This window comes from Chlamydotis macqueenii, chromosome 1, assembly GCF_036417535.1.
Source record: "Chlamydotis macqueenii isolate bChlMac1 chromosome 1, bChlMac1.mat, whole genome shotgun sequence".
Classification (NCBI taxonomy): Eukaryota; Metazoa; Chordata; class Aves; order Otidiformes; family Otididae; genus Chlamydotis; species Chlamydotis macqueenii.
The window spans coordinates 135,985,884-136,009,857 of NC_141556.1; the positions used below are offsets into that span (position 1 = coordinate 135,985,884).

Consider the following 23,974-nt stretch of genomic DNA (forward strand, 5'->3'; position numbering starts at 1 on the left):
ATTTAATTGCTGAAATAGTGGTCAGATTTGGCTTCTCTCTTTAAAAGTTGGTCATCTATCATAGATAATTTTACTACTTGCGTTATTTATATTTTGTTATTGTTAGATGGTACTCACAATCTGATCATTAGTCCCATACATGTATTACATGCACCTGTAAGGTGGGGGAATAGCCAAACCTTACTTTAAGGCAGGCATTGAGAAAATCCAGTCCATTCCACCTGTAGTAAACATCAGCCTGGTTTACTGTGATTGTCCCAAATACCATGAGTGAAACTACAGGTCAGCTTCAGACTTTATGGAATGTGCAGACACCACAGCTCATCTCATGACTACATGTGCCTGGGCCACCTATCTCTGCATTTATTATATGCGGAGGTCCTCCACAAAATCCCCTCCACTGGCTTTTTGGGATTCTGTCTCTCCAAAGTTCAGCCCTTTACATTCATGGATTACTCCTTTACATTCGTGATTACCTCTCCTATACAAGTAACTTAATCAAGTGCAGAAAAGTACAAAAAGGTCAGCCATGCCGTACTACTTTCAACCCTACAACTCTGCAAGGATGAGGACCTTTGGGAATGAAATAAACCTTCATTCCATACAAATTCAGGCTAAAATGAACAAATGAAGGACTGGATTAACAATAATGCACCTGAGATTGGAGAAATGGCTAATGAAGATGGAAAAGAAACCTAATGGCAACTGGGTGTGGGGAAGAACTACAAGTAGAAAATGGTGGAAAATGGTGAAGGGTGGAGGAGCTCTTTTCCGCTTCGCTGAAACAATTAACATGAAAGTTCACACTGAGTTTTCTCAGTCTTCACTGCTGAAAAGATTATGTATTGTCTACAACTACACTCCAGAAAAAAAATCCATATAGCCTAAGAAGAGGCGTTCAGGAAGAAAGGTCAGGAGCAGCAGTGTTCATTGGGATTTGCACCACACACAGATGGAAGAAGAAAGGCTGCAGAGCACAGGTCTGACATGAGAGGAGGCTGCTTTAAACAGCAGAGAGTGGTTGGACAGAGGCCATGGACCAGCCAGCACTTTCAGGAGGCAAAGCAAGTTTGTCATTAACCACACTGTGATCCTCTCCTGTGTAGGATTAAAAGCTATGTATTGAACTGACCATACCAAAAAGCTGATGTTGAAGTTACACAGTGGAAAAGGTCCCCAGAATGACTGTAAAAAATGTACACATTAAAAGAAAAAAAGCCATCATTTCTACACCAACTTCACATCTTCAAGCATTCAAAAATTGTTCAAGATGCCCATATGTCTGACTTCCAAATGATTCCTAAAACTACACTTTGGTATTGTTTTTCACTTTAGATTTTGAAGTGTTTGTGACAAACCTGTTTCTTTTTCTTGTACGCTGCTTTACAACCACAAGTCTAGATATTGTAGTAGATGCTGTTACATGACTCCATAAGGCAAAGCAGCATGAAAAATACCATGAGACTCTCAATAAGATTGTTGCCACAATCATTACAATCCGTAAATGAATGTTATTTATCATAGTTTTTCTGCAAGCGTTGTGCCTCAGACATATAACTATGCTACAACAAGAAGCATCTCTTTCAAAATAGAAAAAGATCTTATCCTTTTCCCATTGCAGAACTTATGCACAGAAAAATTGCCATAGATCTCAGTTGGGTCTGGACTACATCCAAGGAGCTTAAGAGATTAATCATGAAAGCAACCTATCAAATGATCTCTACACATAAAATTTGAACAGATATCAAAACAGGCAAGTTATTTGATTTGAGTAATGCTTAAAGCTTAATAAGGGAACAATCAGAATGATAGTCCATTTACAGAATAAAATGGTCAGAAATTATAATCAAATGCCATACTTGCAGAAATCAAAACTTTGAACTGCTTCAACTGCTTTAGCTGTTCAGTGTCCTTCTTATGAGCAGTGGTGATATGAACCTAGCAGAGATTTGTAGACTGATGGAAAGAAAAAGATAGCCTAATGCTTTGGTTTGGTCATAATTAAAATGAAATTTTAATGAGTTTAAGCATTAACTAAAACTGAACGCACTTAAGAAAAAATGATCCGCAAGTGAACTAAGTGAACTACAGAATACTATAAATCTAGATTACTTCTACTTTCACCTGCAATCATAAATAATGGTTACTTGAAAGCATGAAAACAAAACACACTCTAAACAGTGCAAATAAAAATAATTAAGAAACAACACTCCTGTAATCCATCTTGGCAGATATTTTCCATGCAATGAAAGAAAGAAAAAGGTTCACCATCAAGAAGAGAGATTGATGAAATGTTTGTAAAGATGTATTTCTGCCAAAAACAGAGGAGAGGTTCAGCCTTTAAAAGCTCTTACTTTTCCTTTGTCTGGCTTCTACTTAATCTTTCCAGTTTTATTGGCAAAATAGTAAAAGTAAAAATGGAGGAGGCAAAATTAAAGAAAAGAGGAAAACACAGGTGCATCATAATTTTTGAATTTTTTGCTTCTAAACTGTAAGACAAAATGTACTTGCCACAAGACCCCCTGCATGGAAGACCAGGACAGGTACACACAGCTGGAGTGGAGCAACATCCAGAATGACAGAGCTGAGAGGGATATCACCTACCAGGCTTGAGTACTACCGACAGTAATGTTGCGGCAGTATAGGGGTCAGCATGGGCCAGGTTTTCCAGGCAGGAGACTTCACAGCCCAGGGTTTGCATAAACTGAGGAACCCTGCACTGCTTCAGGGCTCAAACTTGGCTTCACAGGCTGACAGCATCCCAAATGCTCCCTATCCTTACAAACATCTTTGTTTCCACCACAAGAAAACTTGGGCTTGAAAGTGGTGAGGGAAGTACACTATGAATTAACATGACCCTGGTCTGGCCAGGTAAGGAAGTAAAATAAGAGTGGGAAAATCAGAGGAGATCTGCAGAGTCCAACAGCCCTGCAGCTGAAGCTCTCCCAATTAAGCTCATCCCACTAAAACATCCCGACTTCGGGATAAAAATGGGTCAATTAAAGTGCATACATCTATCATATCTTCTGAGTGCTCTGTGGACATTCTTGGGGAGACAATCTTCATGCCTACGTGAGATAAAACTTCCATTACCCCTGAAAACACGAGTGTTTTGTTTGCTGCAGAAGAGCTGGAGGACTCTAACAGACGTGCCTGAGTGGGGCAACACAAAGACACGCATAAGATGGGCTCATCAGCCCAAATAGCTGACAGGACAGCAGAGTGTTTCAGTGCCATTTCCAGCTCAGTGACATCTTGAAGTAGTTCAGTCATTGATTAGCTTTTGGTGCTACGTAACGAGAGAAGCAGATTCTGCCTTGTCAGACCTCAAACAGGGCTTGGACCCAAATTGATGGAAAGATACCAGGTCATGACTTACCTTCTTCTCCAGGTCAAAGGCTGGAGGAGGACTGTACCTGTGCTGGAAAGGTCTCCCATTGAACACGGAGTGCACGTTCACCTGGGTTTCAGCTTCCCTTACATTCTGTACATACAGGCTTGCTCTCATACCAGCAGCACAGGGGTAATGGGCCACAACCCCTCACAGACACATAGTACCATGCTTTACTGTCCACTTCTAAGGGCTACACACACCCGCACTTAAGCACATGCCCTTTCTTCACCTGACATTTAAAGAAAAGAATGAAGCCTGCAAAGTGGATGATATTTTTTTTCTGCTCCATATTATATACACTCCTTTTGATCTAAACCACTGCTTGTAATCCAGCTAGCTTTAAAGGTGGTTAGGTTTCTTGATTTAGTCAGACCATGCCTGTGTTTTCATTTTAGAAGGCTGATGTCAGCCAGATCCCTGCTCACCTTCCTGCAAGCAGTCTTACTGCAGTGTGGCAGCCCTTGCCTGGGTTTTGGGAGCACGTGCTTTTCCCTCACCATTTAGCTGCTTTTCAGACTGGCTTTTAGAAAGGGTACAGGATCAGCACAACTACATGGCCACCTCTAAACTAGCCAAAAAGGCTAATAAGTAGTACAAAGCCACATAGCAGCGACATACAGCTTTGCAAGATGTATATTTTGGCAGCTTCATCAGATAAACTTGTTTTCACACCCTTGTGTGAAATCCATCTCGTCTCTTATTCTTGGGTGAAAGGGGTGCAATTATTTATCTCTTGTTAATCAAAAATATTGTGCATCAGGCTAGCCAACAGGGAGATGAATGGACCTGTTGAATCTGAAGTCACTCCTGATGCATGGCTGAGGCCCCTCAGCAGCCGGCAAGGTGCACACACCTGTGCATGGATGTATGGGAAGAGAGATGTGTTTCCTCCCCTGGCTTAGCTTCTCTCTTTTTTCATGGGAGATGGGTTTTTGCTGATAGGTCATGAACCCAGCCCCATGAATCACTGAGTGAGGTGCAAAGGCACCTCGCATCAGCCAGCTCTGAGGTGGGGTGCAGTTTCTCCCAGTCCCTTCAAGCCAGCCTCACACAATCGCCTTTCTGCCTCCTCTCTCCCCTCACCTCCACGTGCCCTGCACTGGAGATGCAGACAGAGCCCTCCCTTGCATAAGGTACAGCTGGTTTGATATGGCAGTGTAACTCTGTGGGACTGAGGGCAGAATCAAGAAAAACCTGGGAGCTGCAACAGAACAGAAACTGAAGCAGAACTCAGCATCCCGCTCTACCTATCTTCCTGTTACGAGTTTAACGATACTGTTATTATTTAACTTGCTAATGCAGTCTTTGAGTGCAGGACACAGTAACGCAGTCTTAAATGTCACCTTTAAGAGACACAACCCTTATCTCACTTACTTCTTTTTATTGCACCGATAAGGTAGAGACACAGATAGAATACAGGCAGAAAAAAAAAAAGCTGCTATGTTGCTAGGAAACTAATTCAGAAAACTCCACGGATACTTACAGGGTAGGGTTGAACAACAGTAAGGAGGATTGATTCTTTGCAGCTTCTATAAAAAGAAAGAAAAGAGTAAAATCAAGTAAAGGTTCATACTTCCATTCACTTTAGATAATCAGCTTTTTTAAATGGAGAAAACTGCAGTAATATGGCAAAATGTTTATTACAATCACATACCAGAGAATTAGAGATGAATAATATGCTAAAATAACAAAGGATATTAAAAAAGGGTTTTTTCCAATCTAACAAATTTAATTGACTCAACTTTACAGTTTATACTATGAAATATTTGCTTCATCAGAGAGACCTGCATACTGCAATAATGGTTTTCTCCAACAAGAACAGAATAACATTTGATTAATCCTATCAGTTCAGCATCTACAGGCTACAAATTCCTTTCACCTACTTTACAAATGCAAGTCACTTTTTATGCTGTCTAGCTCTTGAACACTTAATGCCAAATTTATCTGAAGACAGCAGTGTGTTCAAATGAGGACAAAATTTATCCCCCATTTCTTCTCTAGCTCATATTTTAAAATGCATGGAAAAAGATTAATATTTTGTGAATACCTCTGTTAGAATTTTTACATTTTTACAAGATTGCTAAAGAAGGTCTTTTCTTTAAAATTAAACAGCTTTTCTTTAGGATTAAACTAGTAAATGGAAAAAATATAAGCAGCCCTAAAAAAACCCAACTGATTTACAGGATAAAGGGAAGAAATTATGAGGAATCTTGATATGATCAAGTGGTCTAGACAAATGACAAATGTATATTTTGACTACTGGTGGGCAGTTGGGGGTGGTGGATAATTGGGGAAAAGTAAGGGTAAAGTAGAAGAAGGAAAAGAAGCCAATCAGAGTCAATATCTTATTGTTGGTCAGGTGGCTGCTGAGGACAGTATTAGCTAAGAAAAGGTCAGTTACCATTTTGTTGAGAGGGAGTTGATTTTCTGTTGGTTTTACTACTTTCAGACACAATTAATTATTTATTTATGTGATTTATTGGCTGATTTATTGGCTGGCTAACTAAAGTGCAATTGATTTGCCATGCCTGACCTGTTCAGCAGAACTAACAAAAATAAATCACGCTGTATTGGTCTTATACAGTGTCACCTTATATGCATATTCACATCACTGATACACAACTTAAAAAGCCAAAAAGCAAAGAAAACAGAGGAGACACTGAAGGGCCCGGGCAGAAAACTGGTCTGGAAAGTCAGGCTATACTCGATGGAGTCAACACATCTCTAAAGGCCAACTGGGATAGCAAATTCTACTTCTGTCAAAGCCACCAGTCATGCAAAGGGCAAGGAATGACCAAATATTCCCTCACTAAAGAAAAATTAGTTAAGCTTCAATTTTTACTCCTCTTATTAGATATTTATATCATTACACTAAACAGTATAGGTAGACTTTTCAAAAGAAGGGATTGAAGGCTTTGGCTGCTTATCTGTGCTTGGAATAATAGAAATAAAATTAATTTAGAAAGTTAAAAAATTGAGCTACATGTGGTGAAAATTAACTATTCTGCCAGAAAACAGCATCATTTTATCCCCTTTAAATAAAATTATAACTACTTTAAAGAATCTCCCACAATTATTTTTCATTTCAGTAAAACACATTCTAAAGTTAAACTCCAGAAATAATTTATTCACTCATGAAACAGCCTTTATTTAGAGTGTTCGTATTTCTGAAAATTTACAGTTCATTTTTAAGTTCTGTAAGCTACAGTTTTGGAAATCTCCACAATTATTCTTTATTATTCTCCACTGTTGTTCTTGAAGAGTTTATAGCTGATAGTTTTAAAAAAAGTAACCTTCATTCTGTTTTGGCTAACAACAGGATTCCTTCTACTTTTTTTTCTGTTCTACCTACCATATTTTTGGGTAGGCAGAATCAATTTTGAAAATGCATGATAAGAACTGTAATTTATTTCAAGAATCTCACAGTCACATCTACGCTGTCCACATCTATCCGATTTGTCACTGCTATATCAATCTAGGCATACGAGTAGACAGAAAAGCCCACAGTTGTTAGCTATGGGATACACTGCAGCCCTGGGATAACTACTCCATGCCCAACCGACCTCTTCGGTCACTTTCAACTCACTAATTTATGTCTCTCATGCAGCATAAGATTACCACCACCCCTGACTCTTGCCATGCAGCCACTTTAGAGAGCTGCCTTTAAGAAAGAAAATTGGCTTCTCCTGAAAATGTTTTTCAGCTCTTCATTATTTTTGGATTACGCTTGTTCAGGTGCCAGCGTAGGCAAGATTCCTAGACCAGGAAGAGCTTTTTTAAACCAAAAGGTCATTGGTGCTAAGATTTATTTTGGCGACAAGACCTTCTTACAGGATAATCACTTGCATTGCATGGATGCTAGACTCTGAACCATTCGTTCAACATTTGAGGCTATAATAAGGCCATTTGGAGTATCTTGATGCAAGCATTTTACACACACACTAAGCAGGTGTCAAGCACCATGTACAGTCCCTTCATTATTAGGGAAAACATTTTCTATAAAACATGTTACATACAAAACACAGCACCGTTACAAGAGAAATAAATATTTAATCAGCAGCTTTTTAACCTGCAGTACTCGGTCACGACTCCGCTCATTTTAAAACCTCCTCAACTGATGATGACAAAACTCCACACCACAGCACATCACTTTCTACTTCCAATGCTGTTAGCAAATCCTATATATCTAAATTATAACCTTTGCACTGCACTAGAAACTGTCAATCATACCGTATATTGTATATATCAGTAATGGAAAAACAATGGAATCACTGACTGTGTGCTGTCATCTCTAAGTTTTATAGCTTAAGTGTATGTGTACATACGTATGTCCATGTGTGATAGCAGAACATATAAACAGTATAGATTAGATTACATACTCTAAGTCCATCACTACACTTAAATGCGAGCTACTTCTTTTAAACAACTTCAGAAAGCTAGTCACAAAGGCTAAAAAAACAACTGCAGTCTTACTTTCGCCCTGAAATGTCTTCTCCTCCTTTAACAATGTGACTAAAGTAAAAAAAAAAAAATTATACATATATTACAGATACTTAATTACCTTTCATACTCACTTAACCACAACCTAATTATTTCTCTTTTAAATCTACCTACTCTTTTAGAGTCACTCAAGATCAAGCATTTGCCATTGCAAGCTTGGACAACAGCTCGACCTTTCGAGTGCTTTGCCATCTGACCGGCTAACACCAGCACCACAATAAAATATCATCATGTTTCTTTCATTTCCTGACATTAGAATCAAGTGGTGAGAACAAGGCTAAAATCTGAAAACTGCAATGAGTATTTCAGTGATTCATCTCTTTGTCCTTCCCCCAGCGGTGATTATATTTGTCTGTTCTCCCTACTCCTTACAGCTACTTAGGCCGTAACAAGCAGAGAATATAGATGGTTCGAGAATCAAATTACGGCGCATTATAAAGGTTAAAGTTGTATTACTAAGTATCACGCGTCTCGGGCTACATGAGGCGTTAACATTCAGCTACAACGCCAGCCCTTGACTTTGTCTGTGAACTTGTGCCTGGAAATTATTGTCTCTCTTCTGCTTCCTTCTCGCTGGAAGAGAGGAAGGGATGCGGTGGCAGATGAGGGATGTGGGGGCACTCCCGGTACCTGAGCCATATGGAATAAGTGGTTCTGATCTTCCTATGTGTCCTACAAAAAATATAGCATATGAATAAAGAGAAAGGATATATATTACCTGTACTCACGCTTAAAAACTGAGAAGGGAAAATTATTGTTTATGCTACTCACTCTTAAAAATCGAAAATTGAAAATTATTGTTTATGCTAATTTAAAAGCTTTTTGCAACTTTGCAGACTAGCAGAATACTATGTGTCTCTCTCAGTGAAGATGAATGAATTAGGAACTGACATGTAATAAATAATATCATTTACAGGGAATGCAAATAAGAACAAAATCTTTCTCTTAACCATAACTTAGCTCTGTTTCACTCACACTGAACATCAGATTCTGAAACTCTCATTTCGAAATGCTATGCTTTGTTCTTTGCTATTTCAGGATCCTCTGTTCCACTTTGAGCCTCACTATTGATGAGAAAGGTCTGGATTTCACAGTTACGGAGTGCGATGCCATGATTTGGGGTATGCTTCACACCTCATTTTTGAAGTATGGAAACAGAAATCTGCGGGTCAAAAACTAACTACAAAATGTAACAGGTTACCTCAAATGCCCTATTCAAAGCTAAGGAAAGCGGAACTCATCTTCAAATTCGAGCATGTAGGCTAGAGAAAAAATCATTCAGCATTTGAATGTCTTTCTTATTATGAAGATTAAGGCAGTAACAATGAACAAAGAGTTTGCAAAGTCACTCTATTGTAGTACTTTTTGAATTATTTCAAAAGGATCATTTTGATTTGAGCTGTATACACATTTTTAAATAAAATCTGTTCTACAGTAGTTATCTTCACGTAGGAAAGCTCCAAATTTCATTTCTCCAGACTTTTATAATGAGCAACAGTTCCTATAGAAAAGAAAAGTTTGCCTCAGAGATTTGCCCAGATTTATTTTCAGGGCCAGAGACATCTTCTGGAGAGACTTCGGTGGGACAGAGCAGACCCATCTTAACCCAGTGGTGCCTCATCCTCCACTGTTATCAGGCAGCCCTGCAGTGTGCCTCCACATCCTGCAATGATGCCAACCTGCCTGAGTGGACTAGGGGACCCTTGATAAGCTAGTAAACAAAATCAGCATCTGTTGACACCCATGAAACAATGCAGAGGGACGGGGGAGAGATGCTTTCGGAAGATTATGCCTTTTCCCCAAAGCTATTTTTGTCACAGGAGAGGCAGCGCTGTGCAAAAATGAACACACAAGCTAGAAGTCCATGCAATCTGGCTCCTCTGCACCGGTGAACTCCTCCAGCAAGAGCCATGGTGCGTGGGGCTCTTCCCCCTCTGTTTCTAAAGGCAACACTGCAGCGCACAAACTATAGGCAACGTTTCCATGACTCAGTAGCTTCTAACTGAGAAGTACAATACATTAAACCAGGCTGGAAGGCATGCTACTGTGGGCAGATCGCTTCTGGCCTCCTGATGACATCTACCCATACGTGAATGTTGTTTTAGCAGCAGGTGAAGAATCTGACCTCTCCAAGCCTAGGAGGAGGACATTTTCCAGGCAATTCTTAGGGGAACACAGAAAAATATACCTGCTCAAGAGGATGCCAATACATGGTACAAGAACTACTTGAAGTGTGGCAGTGGGATTTCAGTCTCTGCCTGTCCAGCTGGCTGCACTGACCTCTGGGAAGTCTCTCTGAAGATCCTGTACACAGTCAGATATGGGCTATCCTGCCATCACACTACACAGGCAAGTCAAGATATGCCACGCATGGCATTACTTCCTCAGCTCCATCTCAGAAGACAGTTGCAGGAGCGCAGTAGGCAAGCAACGTAGCAAGGAGGTCATGTATGCTACCACAATGGTGAGGTGTGGGGTCCTAGTTTGAGAAGGAGGGGTAATGTTGCATGGTATATAGAGAAGGTGAGACATGAGGCCAAGGTCTTGTTTTGGGGGTGGATACATGAAGAACAACTGAAGAGATGAATGGCAGCATCAGGTTAGATGCTGTTTTTTCCTGGGATGACAGAGCACAGAACACAAAGACCATGGTGTTCAGGTCTTATTTTTGGAGATAGGGAGCCCATGTCAGAATCCCTGCTATTAGGAGGCAGAGGGATCACACTTATGTTTGGAAAGCCAGTGGCTGCTTCTTTCACCACTGTAATGGCATTACCTGCCTTCACCCTCGCTATCAATGCAGTGAAATACTCTTGACATCCAAGCAACTTCAACTTGTGAACTCCTGAACCCCACAGTTTAATTTTAATAGCCCTGCTGCTTCACAAGGTCCTTAAAATTTAAGTCTGCCATTAAATATGTCAGGACTTGCAGTGGCAGAAGCAACCTGCACAAGAATCTGGGAATTCTACAGGATTCCTGTTCGACTGTCTGAGCCCTAAAAACTGTGCAAATAATGGATGCTTGAAATGACCACTGTCACCTAAAGTAAAAAAGATATAAGCATGGAATTATTCCTGCACTGTAGGATCAAACAGCAGCAGAAACACAGCTGAGAGAAAAGATAGTCTGATTCGAACATAAATAACTTCAATAATATCATAGAGAAAATTACTGTCAAAGCAAATTGGGTTTTATATAAATGTTCTTTCTTTTAAAGGTCTGGCATGGTGTGAAAGTCAATCTTTAAAATTGTCACAGCCTGCAGCTGGCACTAATTGGGACCCTCGTTGGCAGTCTCTGTAAGGGGGCAAGAAGCAAGCATGTCTGCAGGCTGAATTATGCTCGCTTCCTCAGACAGAAGTGGTCCCTTCAGATCAGGGCTGTGGTACACTGGTGGGCTTTCACACAGGAGATGCCATTTCAGATGCCTCTGCAGTAAAGCCTTTGAGAACAAAAAAGGCTCCTGTTCTCTAAGGCTGTCCATCTGTCAAGCTTTCACATGTATCAAATTCATTCCATGTTCTCCTTTATTAACACTGTGGCAAGGTGAGCCCTATAAAGAAGTTGTTCTTGAATTTCAGTGCTTTATCACTGAATCATAGAATGGTTTGAGTTGGAAGGCACCTTAAAGATCACCTGGTTCCAAGCCCCCTGCCCTGGGCAGGGACACCTTCCACTAGACTAGGTCGCTCAAAGCTCCATCCAACCTGGCATTGAACACTTCCAAGGATGGGACATAAAGACCTATGAAGCCCTATATTTACCTCTAACCAAAATAATCCTCCTCTCCACAAATACCCAAAGTTGTCTACTTGCTTATATTCTCAACTCTAAAGCTATAATCTCTGAAACTGAGTTACCAAAATGTTAGTCAAACAGTAAATACTTGTGCGTGCCTCGGTAAGGCTGCTTGAATATCAACAGCAGCGTTACACTGCTGTCTAACTGCTGAGCAATGTTACCTGCAGTCCTCTACGTTGACTGGGCCACCTTCCTTCGGCAACCATTTTCCTACTTACACAAATCCATGACTGTCTGTCTCAGTCCTTGAGAGAACCTGGGGTTAAACCTCAAGATGGAGTAGAGGATGTAGTAGGAGTTACTAACACTGGAGTTGTCTACTCCAACAGAATCAGTATGTGCTTGTTTTGGCCAGTGTGAAAACTGAGAGCCAGATGGGCATATGCATGTACATCTTACGGACTGAGACTTTCACCAAGTCTGACTGTTAGCATGCTATTGCCACACGATCACAGCATAAATTACTTCACGCTGCATGAAGATGCCATACTGCCAAGGAGAAAAATATAGTGCTTACTCCCTGATTAATTAATTGTTCAGCTGTCCTCTCCTAATTAGACTTTCTGCACATTAGTTTTAAAGGATCAAAGACAGATAAAGCGAGATAATATTGGTCTCTCAGGTCACTCATCCAGGCCAACATTTCAGTTTCCTATCATTAACTGCCACAGCCTCAGAAGCTCTGAGGAGAAGTTAATTCTCAAACTGTAATGAAGAAAATGCAATATAAGCCAGCCCCAAGATGGCTATTGATGAGACATCTTTAGCAACAGTGCTATGGATCTGCTACACAATACTGTCGAAGTAAAATACTTACAGAACAGTGTGGTCTCACCATGGAAAGGGCAGTTCCACTCTCCTGAAAATTTCTTATCTTTATTTGTCAGACTACGTTGTTTCCATCAGACTACAATGATTTATAAATGACATTTCTGTCGGCATTTTGAGTGAGACCTTTCAGACAGGGTTTCAAGTGAGCTAAGTGTGATTCTGTTTTCCCATTCTGCAGCTGCCCATGTGCAGAAGCTGTCAGGCTGGCAACGGCTGCCCGCTGCGCACACTACTCAGGTTCGTCAAACCCATGCCATTAACTTGGGATCACTTATCTTTTGCACTAACACGCTTACTGAGGACTTCCAGCAACTTAGACTGTACCGAAACACCCAGGTTGCAGAACAAAACACACAACATGGTAAATTCTAACCAATCCACAAAGTCCAGCCCAATTCTGACATGAAAGAGTATGCTTTGAAACAGCGGCATGAACTCATACACCAGCTCTCTGGTTCAGCCACCAGAGACCTAGCAATGATTATGAAATCTATTCCCATTGCTCCGTCGCTTCTTAACTTCACCTGTCAACTTTGTTACAGTGGCATATGTGGTCATAGCAAAATCTAACTGGAAGAATGCTAAATGTAATTAAAACTTTCTTCTAATTTTTCTAAATTTTTGGAAATACATCTGAATGTTCCAACTGGATTCAGAGTTCATTTACCTGAGACAGGGAAAGAAAAGGACTAGAACATCTTGAGTGATTTTCTGTACAGGTCCCACATGTTCATCTACGTTATCTGAATTAGAGTAAGAGAGACTTTCTTGTGGTCTACTGTATTTTCAGCAGGTGCTTAGACATCTTAATGCAGCCATGTAGCCATTTGAATTTTTACCTCAAGAGTGGAAACAGACAGGATAATGAGGCTTAAAGGACTCAAGTAAATGACGAGATAACTTTCCAAACCCTGAAAGTTGGTGTTACTCCACTCATCTCAGTGCAAAAAAAAAAAAAGATTAACAATACAATCTAGCAACTGAAAAGGATGTTTCAGAGAGCAAATATAACTCTAATACTTACAAAATGAGGCCTTGGTTTCCTTTTTTTTTTTCCTTTCAAAGAGACACAACATAAATTTTCACTTAGGAAAGAAATTCTTTCTTCTAATGGTTTATTTTTAATGTCTGTTTTTGCTGACGCTATGTTACAAAGTAACAATCATCCCCCCTTTACCTAATAATTTTTTTTTCTCTACTTTGGCTGCAGCAGACCGCTCATGCCCCGTGGGAAGCGAAAGTTTTTATTTCATCAATGCTGGGCTACTTCTTTTCATTATAAGTAGCAGAGCAGCATGCTTAAGATGAGGACATTTTGACAATGTGGAAAAGAGAATAAAAGAGAAATAACAATTCTTTGAATAGTCACACAGTACCAGGGAAAAAATCAGTAGCGAAAGATCAACAGCTATGGTGATGGTTTGACAATACACTAAATCAAGCTTCCAGTATGAGATTGAAGAATCTGTGGCTGCGTGCAACACAGCGCTGGAGCAGCGTGTGAACAGTGTCTGTCAGTACCAGCATGCTCAGAAACTTCCATAAAGCAGATTTGATACAGGATCAGGTGTTGTCTTTCCTTCAGCAAACGCCATCAAGTTAGCAAAGAAGCGAACAAAAACCTCATGGCATGTCTACTGGCTAATTTCAAAGAAATGTAACTCTGTGCCCAGGCCACATTCAGTTTAAAACTGCCCTGGTGATTGTACAAGCAAGGTGCAGCATGACACCAAAGCTGGACTGACAAGTGACTGCTTACGGCCACAATGACACGAAAGGACGTAAAGGGAAGTGTGTTGCTCTGATGGCCACAGCATCTTCTGGCAGTAGGCAAACTGACACTGCTGCCTTTGACAACGAACTCTGCCTCCAGCGGAGCTCCTCTTTGCCTACCAAGTCTTGACAAAAGTTTAATATCAATATATTGATATTGATATAAAGCAAATATTGCTTCATTAGTGCTTCTTCTCTCCCTACTCTGATTTTTGTCATAGGTGGACATACTTTGGACAGAGAGTAGATTTACTGTATATGCTGGTGTAGCATGCTGCACAGTGAGGTTCGGTCTATCTAGATAGCAGAGATCAATAAAAAAGAGTAAATCAATAACAAGTATTATCTAATGTCAAACACTTCGAATAAGTAATTACACCAATGAATTAAAACAAATACTGGTATAAACTTGTTCCTTGCTCAGAAACAAGGAAATTACATACTCTAAAATGACATTTCAAATGAGAAATAAGTAAGTGAAATAAAAGACAGTTGAAGATGTCAGAAACTGCGGAGGAGCAATGTCTGTATCAATAAAACTGCAAAAGAGATCTATGGGAGTTACATATTAAGGAGGAGGAAAGATCACTAAAAATGAGAAAATCTTAAAGATGTGACAAATTAACCATAATCTTTTATGGTCAGGGCTTCATCCTCATTTGCACTGAAGCAATAGAAATCACTACAGCTTCTATTCAAAATCTGTATGGCACCAGCATTTTCACTTTCAGGTTAGGGCACTGTGTATGCAGTAACGAAAGGTTGGGTGTTCACATACATCCTTCATTCCTGCAGCTACTAAATTTTTTTTCTTTTCCTTAATGCCTTTCAAAAAGCAGAACATCAGATAAATTTTGCAGATTAAATGTTAAATTCTTTAGGAGCATCTTGTTTTAGAGAGTTATCTGAGTTTTTATTAATAATGCATAACATTCACATGGGGCTATTTTGTGTCGGAAGTCCTTCACAGACATTATCTTAGCTTTAAGTAATCTAGCTAATAAAGAAAAAAAAAAACAAAACTAAGAAGAGGAAGATGAATTCAGAAATGAGAAAAAGCTCTTGAATTCTAAAGAATGTTGTATTTGCAAGCACTATATTATATACTGTTTTCAGTTCAATATTATTGGCTTCGTTATTGTTACCCAAGAAAAACACATTCATTCAAAGAGTAAATTGTATTTTTCTTTCAGATGCTTGAACACTATTATTTTTTTATTTTAAGTCTTATCTTCTTTTTTGGAACTAGACTATCTGATCCTATCTAAGAGCATCTCTATTCTTTGTGATGGAAGACATTGCTATTATTATGCTTTAAACAATTAAAAATTGACAGAAACAGCTTTAAGAAATAGATGTTCCAACAAAACAAGATTCATTCAATTCCTCATTAAGAAAAGTTTCAGTGGTCACTGGCTTGAGTTTTGTGGGGTTTATTACTATCATTATATCTACAAGGTTAGACAATTGATGGATGCTGAGCTGCAGAGACTAATGGAGAATGATTTTTTGCTTACTGAGTCTGGAATAGAAAATTGGTTGGTCAGATGCCAGAGATATATCTATGTCCAGTGTAAGTGATGGCAAATGTGATTTTCTAATGATTTGGATGGGCAGCCCAGGAGGCTACTCTCCTTAAGCTACCATGCATGTGGCACAGTAATTCAGACAGCAGCAGTCCCAACGTGCAAACTGTTTGGCTATATTTGTGTATTTGCATCTCCATACATTATTTAATATATTTAAGATGTAGACTGATATCAGGAGAAATTGAGTCAGAATTGTTGCCAGCCAATTAACCACTTGCTTCTGTCAAATTGCATTAGTTATTAAAAAGTCCTGGCATGAATATATGCCATATATCCAGAAGGTTTAAAATTCAAAGGTTCACCCTTCTTTTTTTTAAAAAAGGATATGTTTGTTGTGCTAAAATCAGTAAGATATGCCTTCAAAAATCTATTTAAAGCTCTGTCCAATCTTTCAAAATCATATTGTTAGTTTTCACTTAATACATCAAAATATTTATGCTGGTTAACTTAATAATGTATTTATGCTGTTATACCCTTTATTTTTCCCCCCCTTTGTATCACTAGACCAACATAATTTTATTTACATTTTCCTTGGGACAAAGAATCACTAATACAAGCCTCCCTGAAGAGTTACAAAGCAAATGTACACTGCACATAAACGTGGTCTTTAAGATAAAACTGAAATTACACTTAAGCAGAAATCCCTCCTTGATAAATGCAAATATATTGTAAAATATAGGGGGGGAAGGAATGTTTGAAAAGGGGAGAAGAAAATTACCCTGCAGACACAAACCAAGCATAAAATGCTGAACAGTTGCATTCTACTATCCACACAGAAAATGAAGACATAATTGCAGTGCAGTCGGATGCACTAATTTGAGCTTTAGTCTGGATGCGATCGGTAACAACGTAAAAATACGATGCCACTTTCTTTGATAGCAGTTATTCCCCCCAAAAAACCACCCACACTCGCAGAGCCAAGCCGGTGCTTCGTTATCCATGCCGGCCCAATTGAAGTTCACTCGGGGATACGATTCACACGCGTGCTGCATTCAGGCCAGCCCCAGCCCACCGCCTCTGCAGCGCTGCACCAAAAAAAAAAAAAAGTGAAAATCAACCAGTTTTATCACTGTCCTCTCCCGCTCCTTAGAAGCTGTGCATAACAGTCAGGACTGGAGAGAAGGACAGTAAAACGTCTCTCCGCTCTTTAGGAAAATGGTGAGGGGGAGGATGGAAGCTGTTCGCGGAGGAGGCGAATACGTAACTCACCGTATAGCTGCAGCCAGAAGGTGGTAGGAGGGAAGATGGATATTGGTAGAGGGGAAAAAAAGAAGAAAGGACTGACTTCATGCGACTTGCTAAATTAATTTTATATATATTCTAAATAATTTATCTGGTATACTTGATTCTTTTCAGGTAGATTTACATCCCCTGTGGCTTGACAGGGTGCTTCTGTTTCCCCGGAGAGCGCTGGGTCCCGCTGCAGGCAGCAGGACCTGCTGGAGCTTCACCGCCAGGCACAGACGGGCTTGAGACCCACGGTGCTGCGGAGGGAGCACACCATGCCCTGGCACAGACACCGCCCTGGGAAGGCCACAGCCTCTGCTCTGGCATGGCTGCTCTGCTGTATCAAGCAACTATTTGACACAAAATGAGTTGTCAGAGGCAACTGCTCTGTGAGCAGGAGCTGTTACAAGCAGGGCGGTGAGGGCACCTCTGTTACTGCCTCCGGCTGCACCTCTGAATCAACCTCTCCGCGACAATCTCCTCTGGGCAGAAGCCAGCGCTGTCAACATGGGCTGCACTCGCTACGAACTGCAAATGGGCCAAGGCGAGAGACCACAGCCGAGATGCTCAGTTCAGCACAGCCAGCCACACCCAGCACTCGTCCTAACAGGACTTTGGCAGCGAGATTCACCTCGAGCTGTCTAATAGCATGAGCTACCACAGCTTAAAGTACTTCTCTAAATGCTTTCTGTAATCAGAGGGACAGCTGCAAATGGTTTCTCCCATCTTCAGCATGGCTACAGGTGACTAGCTTGGGCTAAAGGCCCAACTTCAAACAGCTGGAGCTCATAGAGGTGAATTTTTAATCAGTTTTATTGTTCAAAAATGTCCCTGGCCTGTCACACACACACACACAAAGACCAGCAGGCTGCTCTGTGGGCTGCACAAAGGGTTTTAGGCATCTCAACTCCACTACCTGGCTTTGGACACTGCAGGGCTGGCTCTTGCAGTCTGAGCCAAGTAATGTAAGCTGCATAAAAATGTCTCACGTATAAGCAAACAAAACAACATCAATGTATGTGAAAAGTATGCAATATTAAGGTTTCCCTTCTACAAAATAATCCCTATAAAGAACAACCTTAGGGGTTTGTAGTTTTCTTCACTTGGGTGAACATCCCATCCTGCTCTTTAACAGCCTGTACTTCTGTTTCATCGTTAGAATGTGGAGGGCTTTCATTTAAAGCTAGCTGATGAAGTCGTTAGGCACCACAGATATCCCTCACTTCAGCTGCAATCATGAGATAAGCATCAAAAAAAAAAGCTTCAAAAGTCTTATCTTCTTCATTTGTACACACTGACAATGATCTATCTGCACAAGAATAAATTCCTTGTTCCAAGGACGTGCATTAAAATTCAGTTCTCAAAGGCGACGTAACAGAGGATTTAGCATGCAAAGGATACATGTTCTTTAAAGGCTGCGTGTCGAACTGCAAGATTAAAAACAGACTTGTCAAAATTGAGTCTAACAGAAATCACCATCACATCTCCTACGTTCCAACGGACATCATATTCCTCATTTTGTAGTCACATAGTAATTCTTCTGGGCAGCCTGGAGACTTCTCTGGAGTCTAATTAGACTGCAAAGGTGATTTTTAAAAAGCAAACAATTATTTTAAAATTACATTTACTGCTGATAAAAACTGTTAGATTATGAGTATTAGCTGGCAGTTTCTTCACATCTACAGGTCAGTAGTTTTTCACATAAATCTAAGCAGGGAGAACAGAGTCCATCCTCATGCATAATTTTGGCCTTTAGGTTGAATCTGTCAGTGAAAAGTGGATGAGAGCAAGAACAAGATCTAAACAGACAGGTCACAGAACACTGAAAACGCATTTTTATCACCTGCAACCCAAACGAGATACAAAACTGGCCAGGTGCATTTCACTAACTCCTCATGTCATGTATGCCAAGAGTAGAATAAAGTTTAAAAGTTCAAAATCATTAATCTGTGACTCTACAAAAGATGATCCAACTACTAAAAGTCTTTTAAACCTTGCAAATAATTTTTCCTTTCCCCCTAAGATATCTTTAATTCCCTAATTCTGTTCTATCCTGACTTTTTGCACTTCAGTGATGCCAAAAGAGCTCAGAGCATGAGCTCTTAGTCTACAAAGGAGCAACAAAATCATATAAAGAAAAGGCAGGAAGAGAAGTATGCTTATAGAATCAGATTCTCAAAGCTAATCATCAAAAAGAAAACAGGAGGAGGGAGATCAGAGAGCATTCAGAGGATTTATTTTGTTTGCTTTCCTCCCTCTATCCTCTCCCCATCTGCAGCTTCCCAGGAAATGTTCGAAGCTCATACCTTCCCTGTGGTTCTTCTGAAGATCTGATCCTTAGAAGGGAAATTTCAGGAAGGTCACCTATGAAGGGGATCTTTGCCCCTCAAAATCCGGAAGTTCAGCATTTGAACCACATATTAATAGCATTTTTAAAGGCAATTAGAAACAATACGCTCCCCTAGTTCTTTGCTTCATCCTGTGAGACCAAATGTCTAGCTTTTGCTTTGCTGTTCTGCATGCTGCTGTTGCCAATATCATTAACCTATTTATCCAGTCTGATGCACCTCAACGTTTTGTGAAATGTGGTGATGGTAAAGTGACTTCACACTTCACTCACAGTGCTGCTACTGCCTTGCTGTAAGCCAGAGCAGTGTCCCCACCTGAGCAGAGGCCTGAAGACCTCTTCCTTTCCTGGCCATGGGCTAAAATTTCCAGGTGTCCCAAAGTCCACGCATGTTTTAGTTGCTTGCACAACATCAGTTACACAAAGCCAGCCACTGGAGATGCTTATGGATCCCTACAGCTACGTTACATTGACTTCAGACCTGCTGCTCCTTTGTCTCCCTCCCAAACGCTCAGTTCCCAGGGAGGGAGATGAAAGGAATGGCAGGCTGCCTCGGCTGGGCTGCCCCTCGGGCTCGCCATGAGGAGCAAGGGCAGAAGGGACGGCTTCTCTCCAACCTGCAGTCTTTTCTTCCTGTGTCCTAGGCTGGGAAATATTCCAGCTCTTTCACATGCCACCTACCACCTGTCGGTCTACAAATTGCTAAGAAGTAATTTGGAAAATTATACTACTCTGGGAACATGTAAGTCCTTGCCCTTTGCAGAATAAGGCTGAGATTCACACACAGAGTCATTCCTGTGCACTACAGTGGACAAGGAGATCTTTGATTACATGTGCAGCCAATGAAGGGAAAATAATGTTGTAGGTTACAATGTGCTGGAGAGAAGAGAGGAAAACAGGAACCTGTAGGTTCCTGTTGTGCTGCTTTTTAAGGCGGGAAAAAAAAAAGAAAAAAGAAAAGACCAGAAGTTACAAGAGCATTCAGGACTGCTAGGGTATGTCTAGAAAAATAAAGGGAGAAAAAAAATGTTTATGCTTTTTCTAATTAAAAGGATCATAGAAATAAATCTTCCTCAAGAGAGAATAGTCTGTAAACAAGTCACTGTGTGATCTCTCTACAACTGGAACCAGTCCTGTCAGATACAAAATGTTGGAACAAATGAACTTTGGGTCTCATTTGGTCTCGTGGTTCCTAAGTTGTTGTATTCCCCCTTCCAAGTGATTAATTTGTTTCATAAAAGCTTGTGATTATACTCATATTGATAGCTTACCCAGTACACACAATTCTGACATTTTTGGTTGACATTTGCTTCTCATCAAAGTTCTCCTGAACTTCAGTAATCACCAGTGAAGTATCTGTTATATGGAATGTAAGTGTTAAGTCCTGAATCTAATGAACTTTCTCTGCACAAAATGCGTAGCTCAGGAAGGAACATGATTTCACTGAAAACCACATTACAATATGTGTTGTAGAGAAGGGTGCTATCAATTAAGCAGATATATTGTTTTAGTTATGTAAGCTCTATTTTAATAGGCCAGAGTTTGAAAAAGGGAGATGGTTCTGATTCAGCCTGATTTGGGTTTCCATTTCTAACACTGTACTGTTAGAGGACCAGAAAATCAAAGTAACTAACCTAAGGAAAGTAAAAACACAAACATGAAAAGCAATGAAATGATTTAAACAGCTTTCCCATTACTATTATTACTGAAAATCTGGTAGTGATGATGCATATAAAGGTATTTCTTACAATCCATCAGGTAAGCGTTACGCTACACCTAACATTTGTGAGGAAGAGGATGAAGACAGAAGTAACAGAGAACATGGGGCAGAGGCAGCTCTCCTGGGCATGGCCTCCCTTTCCTCCCCCTCTAACCTCTTTCCATAGTAAAACAGCATCAGGAAGAAGATGATGAACTAATTTATATCAGAAATTTTATCTCTGTGCTGTCAAACTCACACATTAAATAATGGTGTATCAAAGCCTACCATAACTTAAAAGCCATGATGCCAGCTATGATAAACTAGTATCTTCTGTTTTCACATTTTTGGTCTTTCAGAGCTCATGATTTTATGCTCTTTCAGCAGTCAACAGGACTGGGCTCTTCCACTTAAACAAGATTGGGATTTTCATCCATTCACATGAATGACATGACTCTCAACAAAATTACCTAACAGTTTATTTGGGACTCATGAGAGAAATACAGGGAAAGGATTTCCAAGTGCCTGCTATTGTTCAGTAGCTACATAAAAAATAACCCTTGTTTTTTTCTATTGTAGCTAGAAAGTGAAGTTGAAGGCTGCTACTGCAAGCTATGATAGCCCTCTGCCTCGCCCCACATGCCTCTGCATCCTGCCCCAGGGTTGCTGATGGGAAATTGGGTGATGCTGATGGGAAACAGAGGGTGATGCTGTGAAAAAATGATAGTAAAGCCAGTGCATAGACTACCCTACTGAGGCACAAAACTTTTTTAAAGCTCTACATGGTTTAATTTCTTTACAATTGTCATTTATTGTCATTTGTATGGAGTCATAAAACCTAACACACTAAAAACTCCTTCAGTGTCTTGCTCCTCTATGGCTTTGCTTTGCAATATATAACACTACCTTAAAAACGGGTTTGGCCTACTTGAAATATCTATTTTTCACCTTGTGTTTTCTGATGCCCTTGGTAGGCACCCAGTTTCAGAGAAAGGAGAGTGATGGGAAAGTGAAGTGAGAGAATTTGTGAGAGTGAGGGAAAAGGGATCTGCAGTGGCTGGCACAGGTAGCCACCAGGAATCGTGTGTCACAAAACCGCTTATTGAATTACCCTAGATCATACAGGTAAATATTTTCTTAAAGTGTGTTATTCCACCATTTGACAGCTATATCTTAAATAAACTGGCATGCTACCAAAATAGCCACAAGTAGTCCATGGGGTAATCCATAAACAGCCTGATCCAAATCTCCCCAAAATCCATCAAAAGATTTACACCATCTCTAGCAGCCTTTGGATCAGGCCCATTCTGCTGGAGGATGAGCCTTGCTCTGTAGCTCCCAAGAAAACTAAGCACAAGTGGCAGAGCAACACCTTTTCTGTCATTTTTAAGAGATCTTTGTCAAATGTTTCCCTTAACAAAGCCTGAAAGAAGCAGGCTTCTCAGAAAGCAAAGGATAAGCATTTCTAGAAGCAGGCAGTATACATGTTAGCATTTATAGTTATGGACATGTCACGTATAGATTCAACATACAGAATATTAATCATGTTCAGAGCTGTCCCCAAACAAAAAATGAAATGGGCATTATTCTCTGTGCCTGCAAAAACAAATTAATCACCTATTTCAGGTAGATAAAAAACAATTCACTTACAAAGCTGCAGAATCGCTTTATTTGCACTTGGCTGTTTAATGGGCAGGAGTTTTAGTACATCTGGCACTGGCAGGGTGGGGGGAACAGCACTATCACTGCCACCGCATCACGTTTAATAATTGTGAACTGCTGAGTTTTGTTGCTCTATTTACAATAATAACAATATTGTTAAACAACTATCCTAACAAACGTATTTTTGACCAAAGAGCCACTGGCGTTTGTCTTAATAAATTAAGCTAGACATAAAATGCCATGTTTATAATGGTATTACCTTCTTTGAAATAACAAAACAGTGCCTTAGTGGTGCACCATGAGCAGCGACCGGTATCCTACCAGGAAATTCATATTATCCTGCCTCATGCATCAAATATCTAAATGAACAGCCTTGACAAGAGCTTTTTTTCCACCCCCCTCGTTGTTAATGACATACATGCAAAAGCACTGCAATTATTCTAAAGAAGCAGCTGAAGGAAAAACTCTCATGGAGATATTTGTAATCCATCATGAAGAGAGCACTATGAAGACAGCAGGCAATTCAAAACCCCAATATTTTTTTCTTGAGACAATTTAACTGTTCAGAAGCATCTATCAAACACTTATACAAAAACATATTGGAATAGTTTATTTTAAAGTTTACTATTTACTGAAGAGTCTATGATTTCTGTGAAATGTATGAACTGTAACATATGAATACATATGAAAATGTGCGGTAAAGTAGCTATTCATTCACGCTCCCTTTTGGCAAAATGTCGTCTTTCTAACGAAGACATTAGGAGTAATTAATCCTTACTGTAAATAAACTGTTCCTTGAATAAAAACTAAGTCTTAGATCAGCAAACCCTATCACATTAAGGAACTTATGCCATAATCTTCACCACGATACAACCAAACCAAATTATTATTTCTTCCTACTGTTTCTGACATTTAGAGCTGCAAATTGCCAAAATAGAACTTTTCCAAGCATTCAGTACAGAAAAAAAAAGAAATAGTAAAAGCTGAAGGAAACACACTGTAAATTGTGTATGTTCAGCACTGTCTATCAGAAAAGTAACTGCTTATGATGCTGCATTTCACTTCTCAAAAAAAGGGCTCACTAGCTCCACTGAAATAATGCATACCTCAAAAAAAAAAAAAAGGAGAAAAAAAAAAAAACAAACCAA

At 39.9% G+C, this 23,974-nt stretch overlaps 1 protein-coding gene across 1 annotated transcript in view; it reads right to left on the minus strand.

Moving 5' to 3' along the window:
* FRMPD4 (FERM and PDZ domain containing 4) overlaps window positions 1–23,974 on the minus strand; it is a 310,232-nt gene that overhangs the window by 28,343 nt on the left and 257,915 nt on the right. Inside the window, exon 5 of the mRNA XM_086768048.1 lies at window positions 4,878–4,923. Coding sequence (XP_086624174.1) covers window positions 4,878–4,923 — 46 coding nt within the window. The remainder of the gene's footprint in view (window positions 1–4,877; window positions 4,924–23,974) is intronic.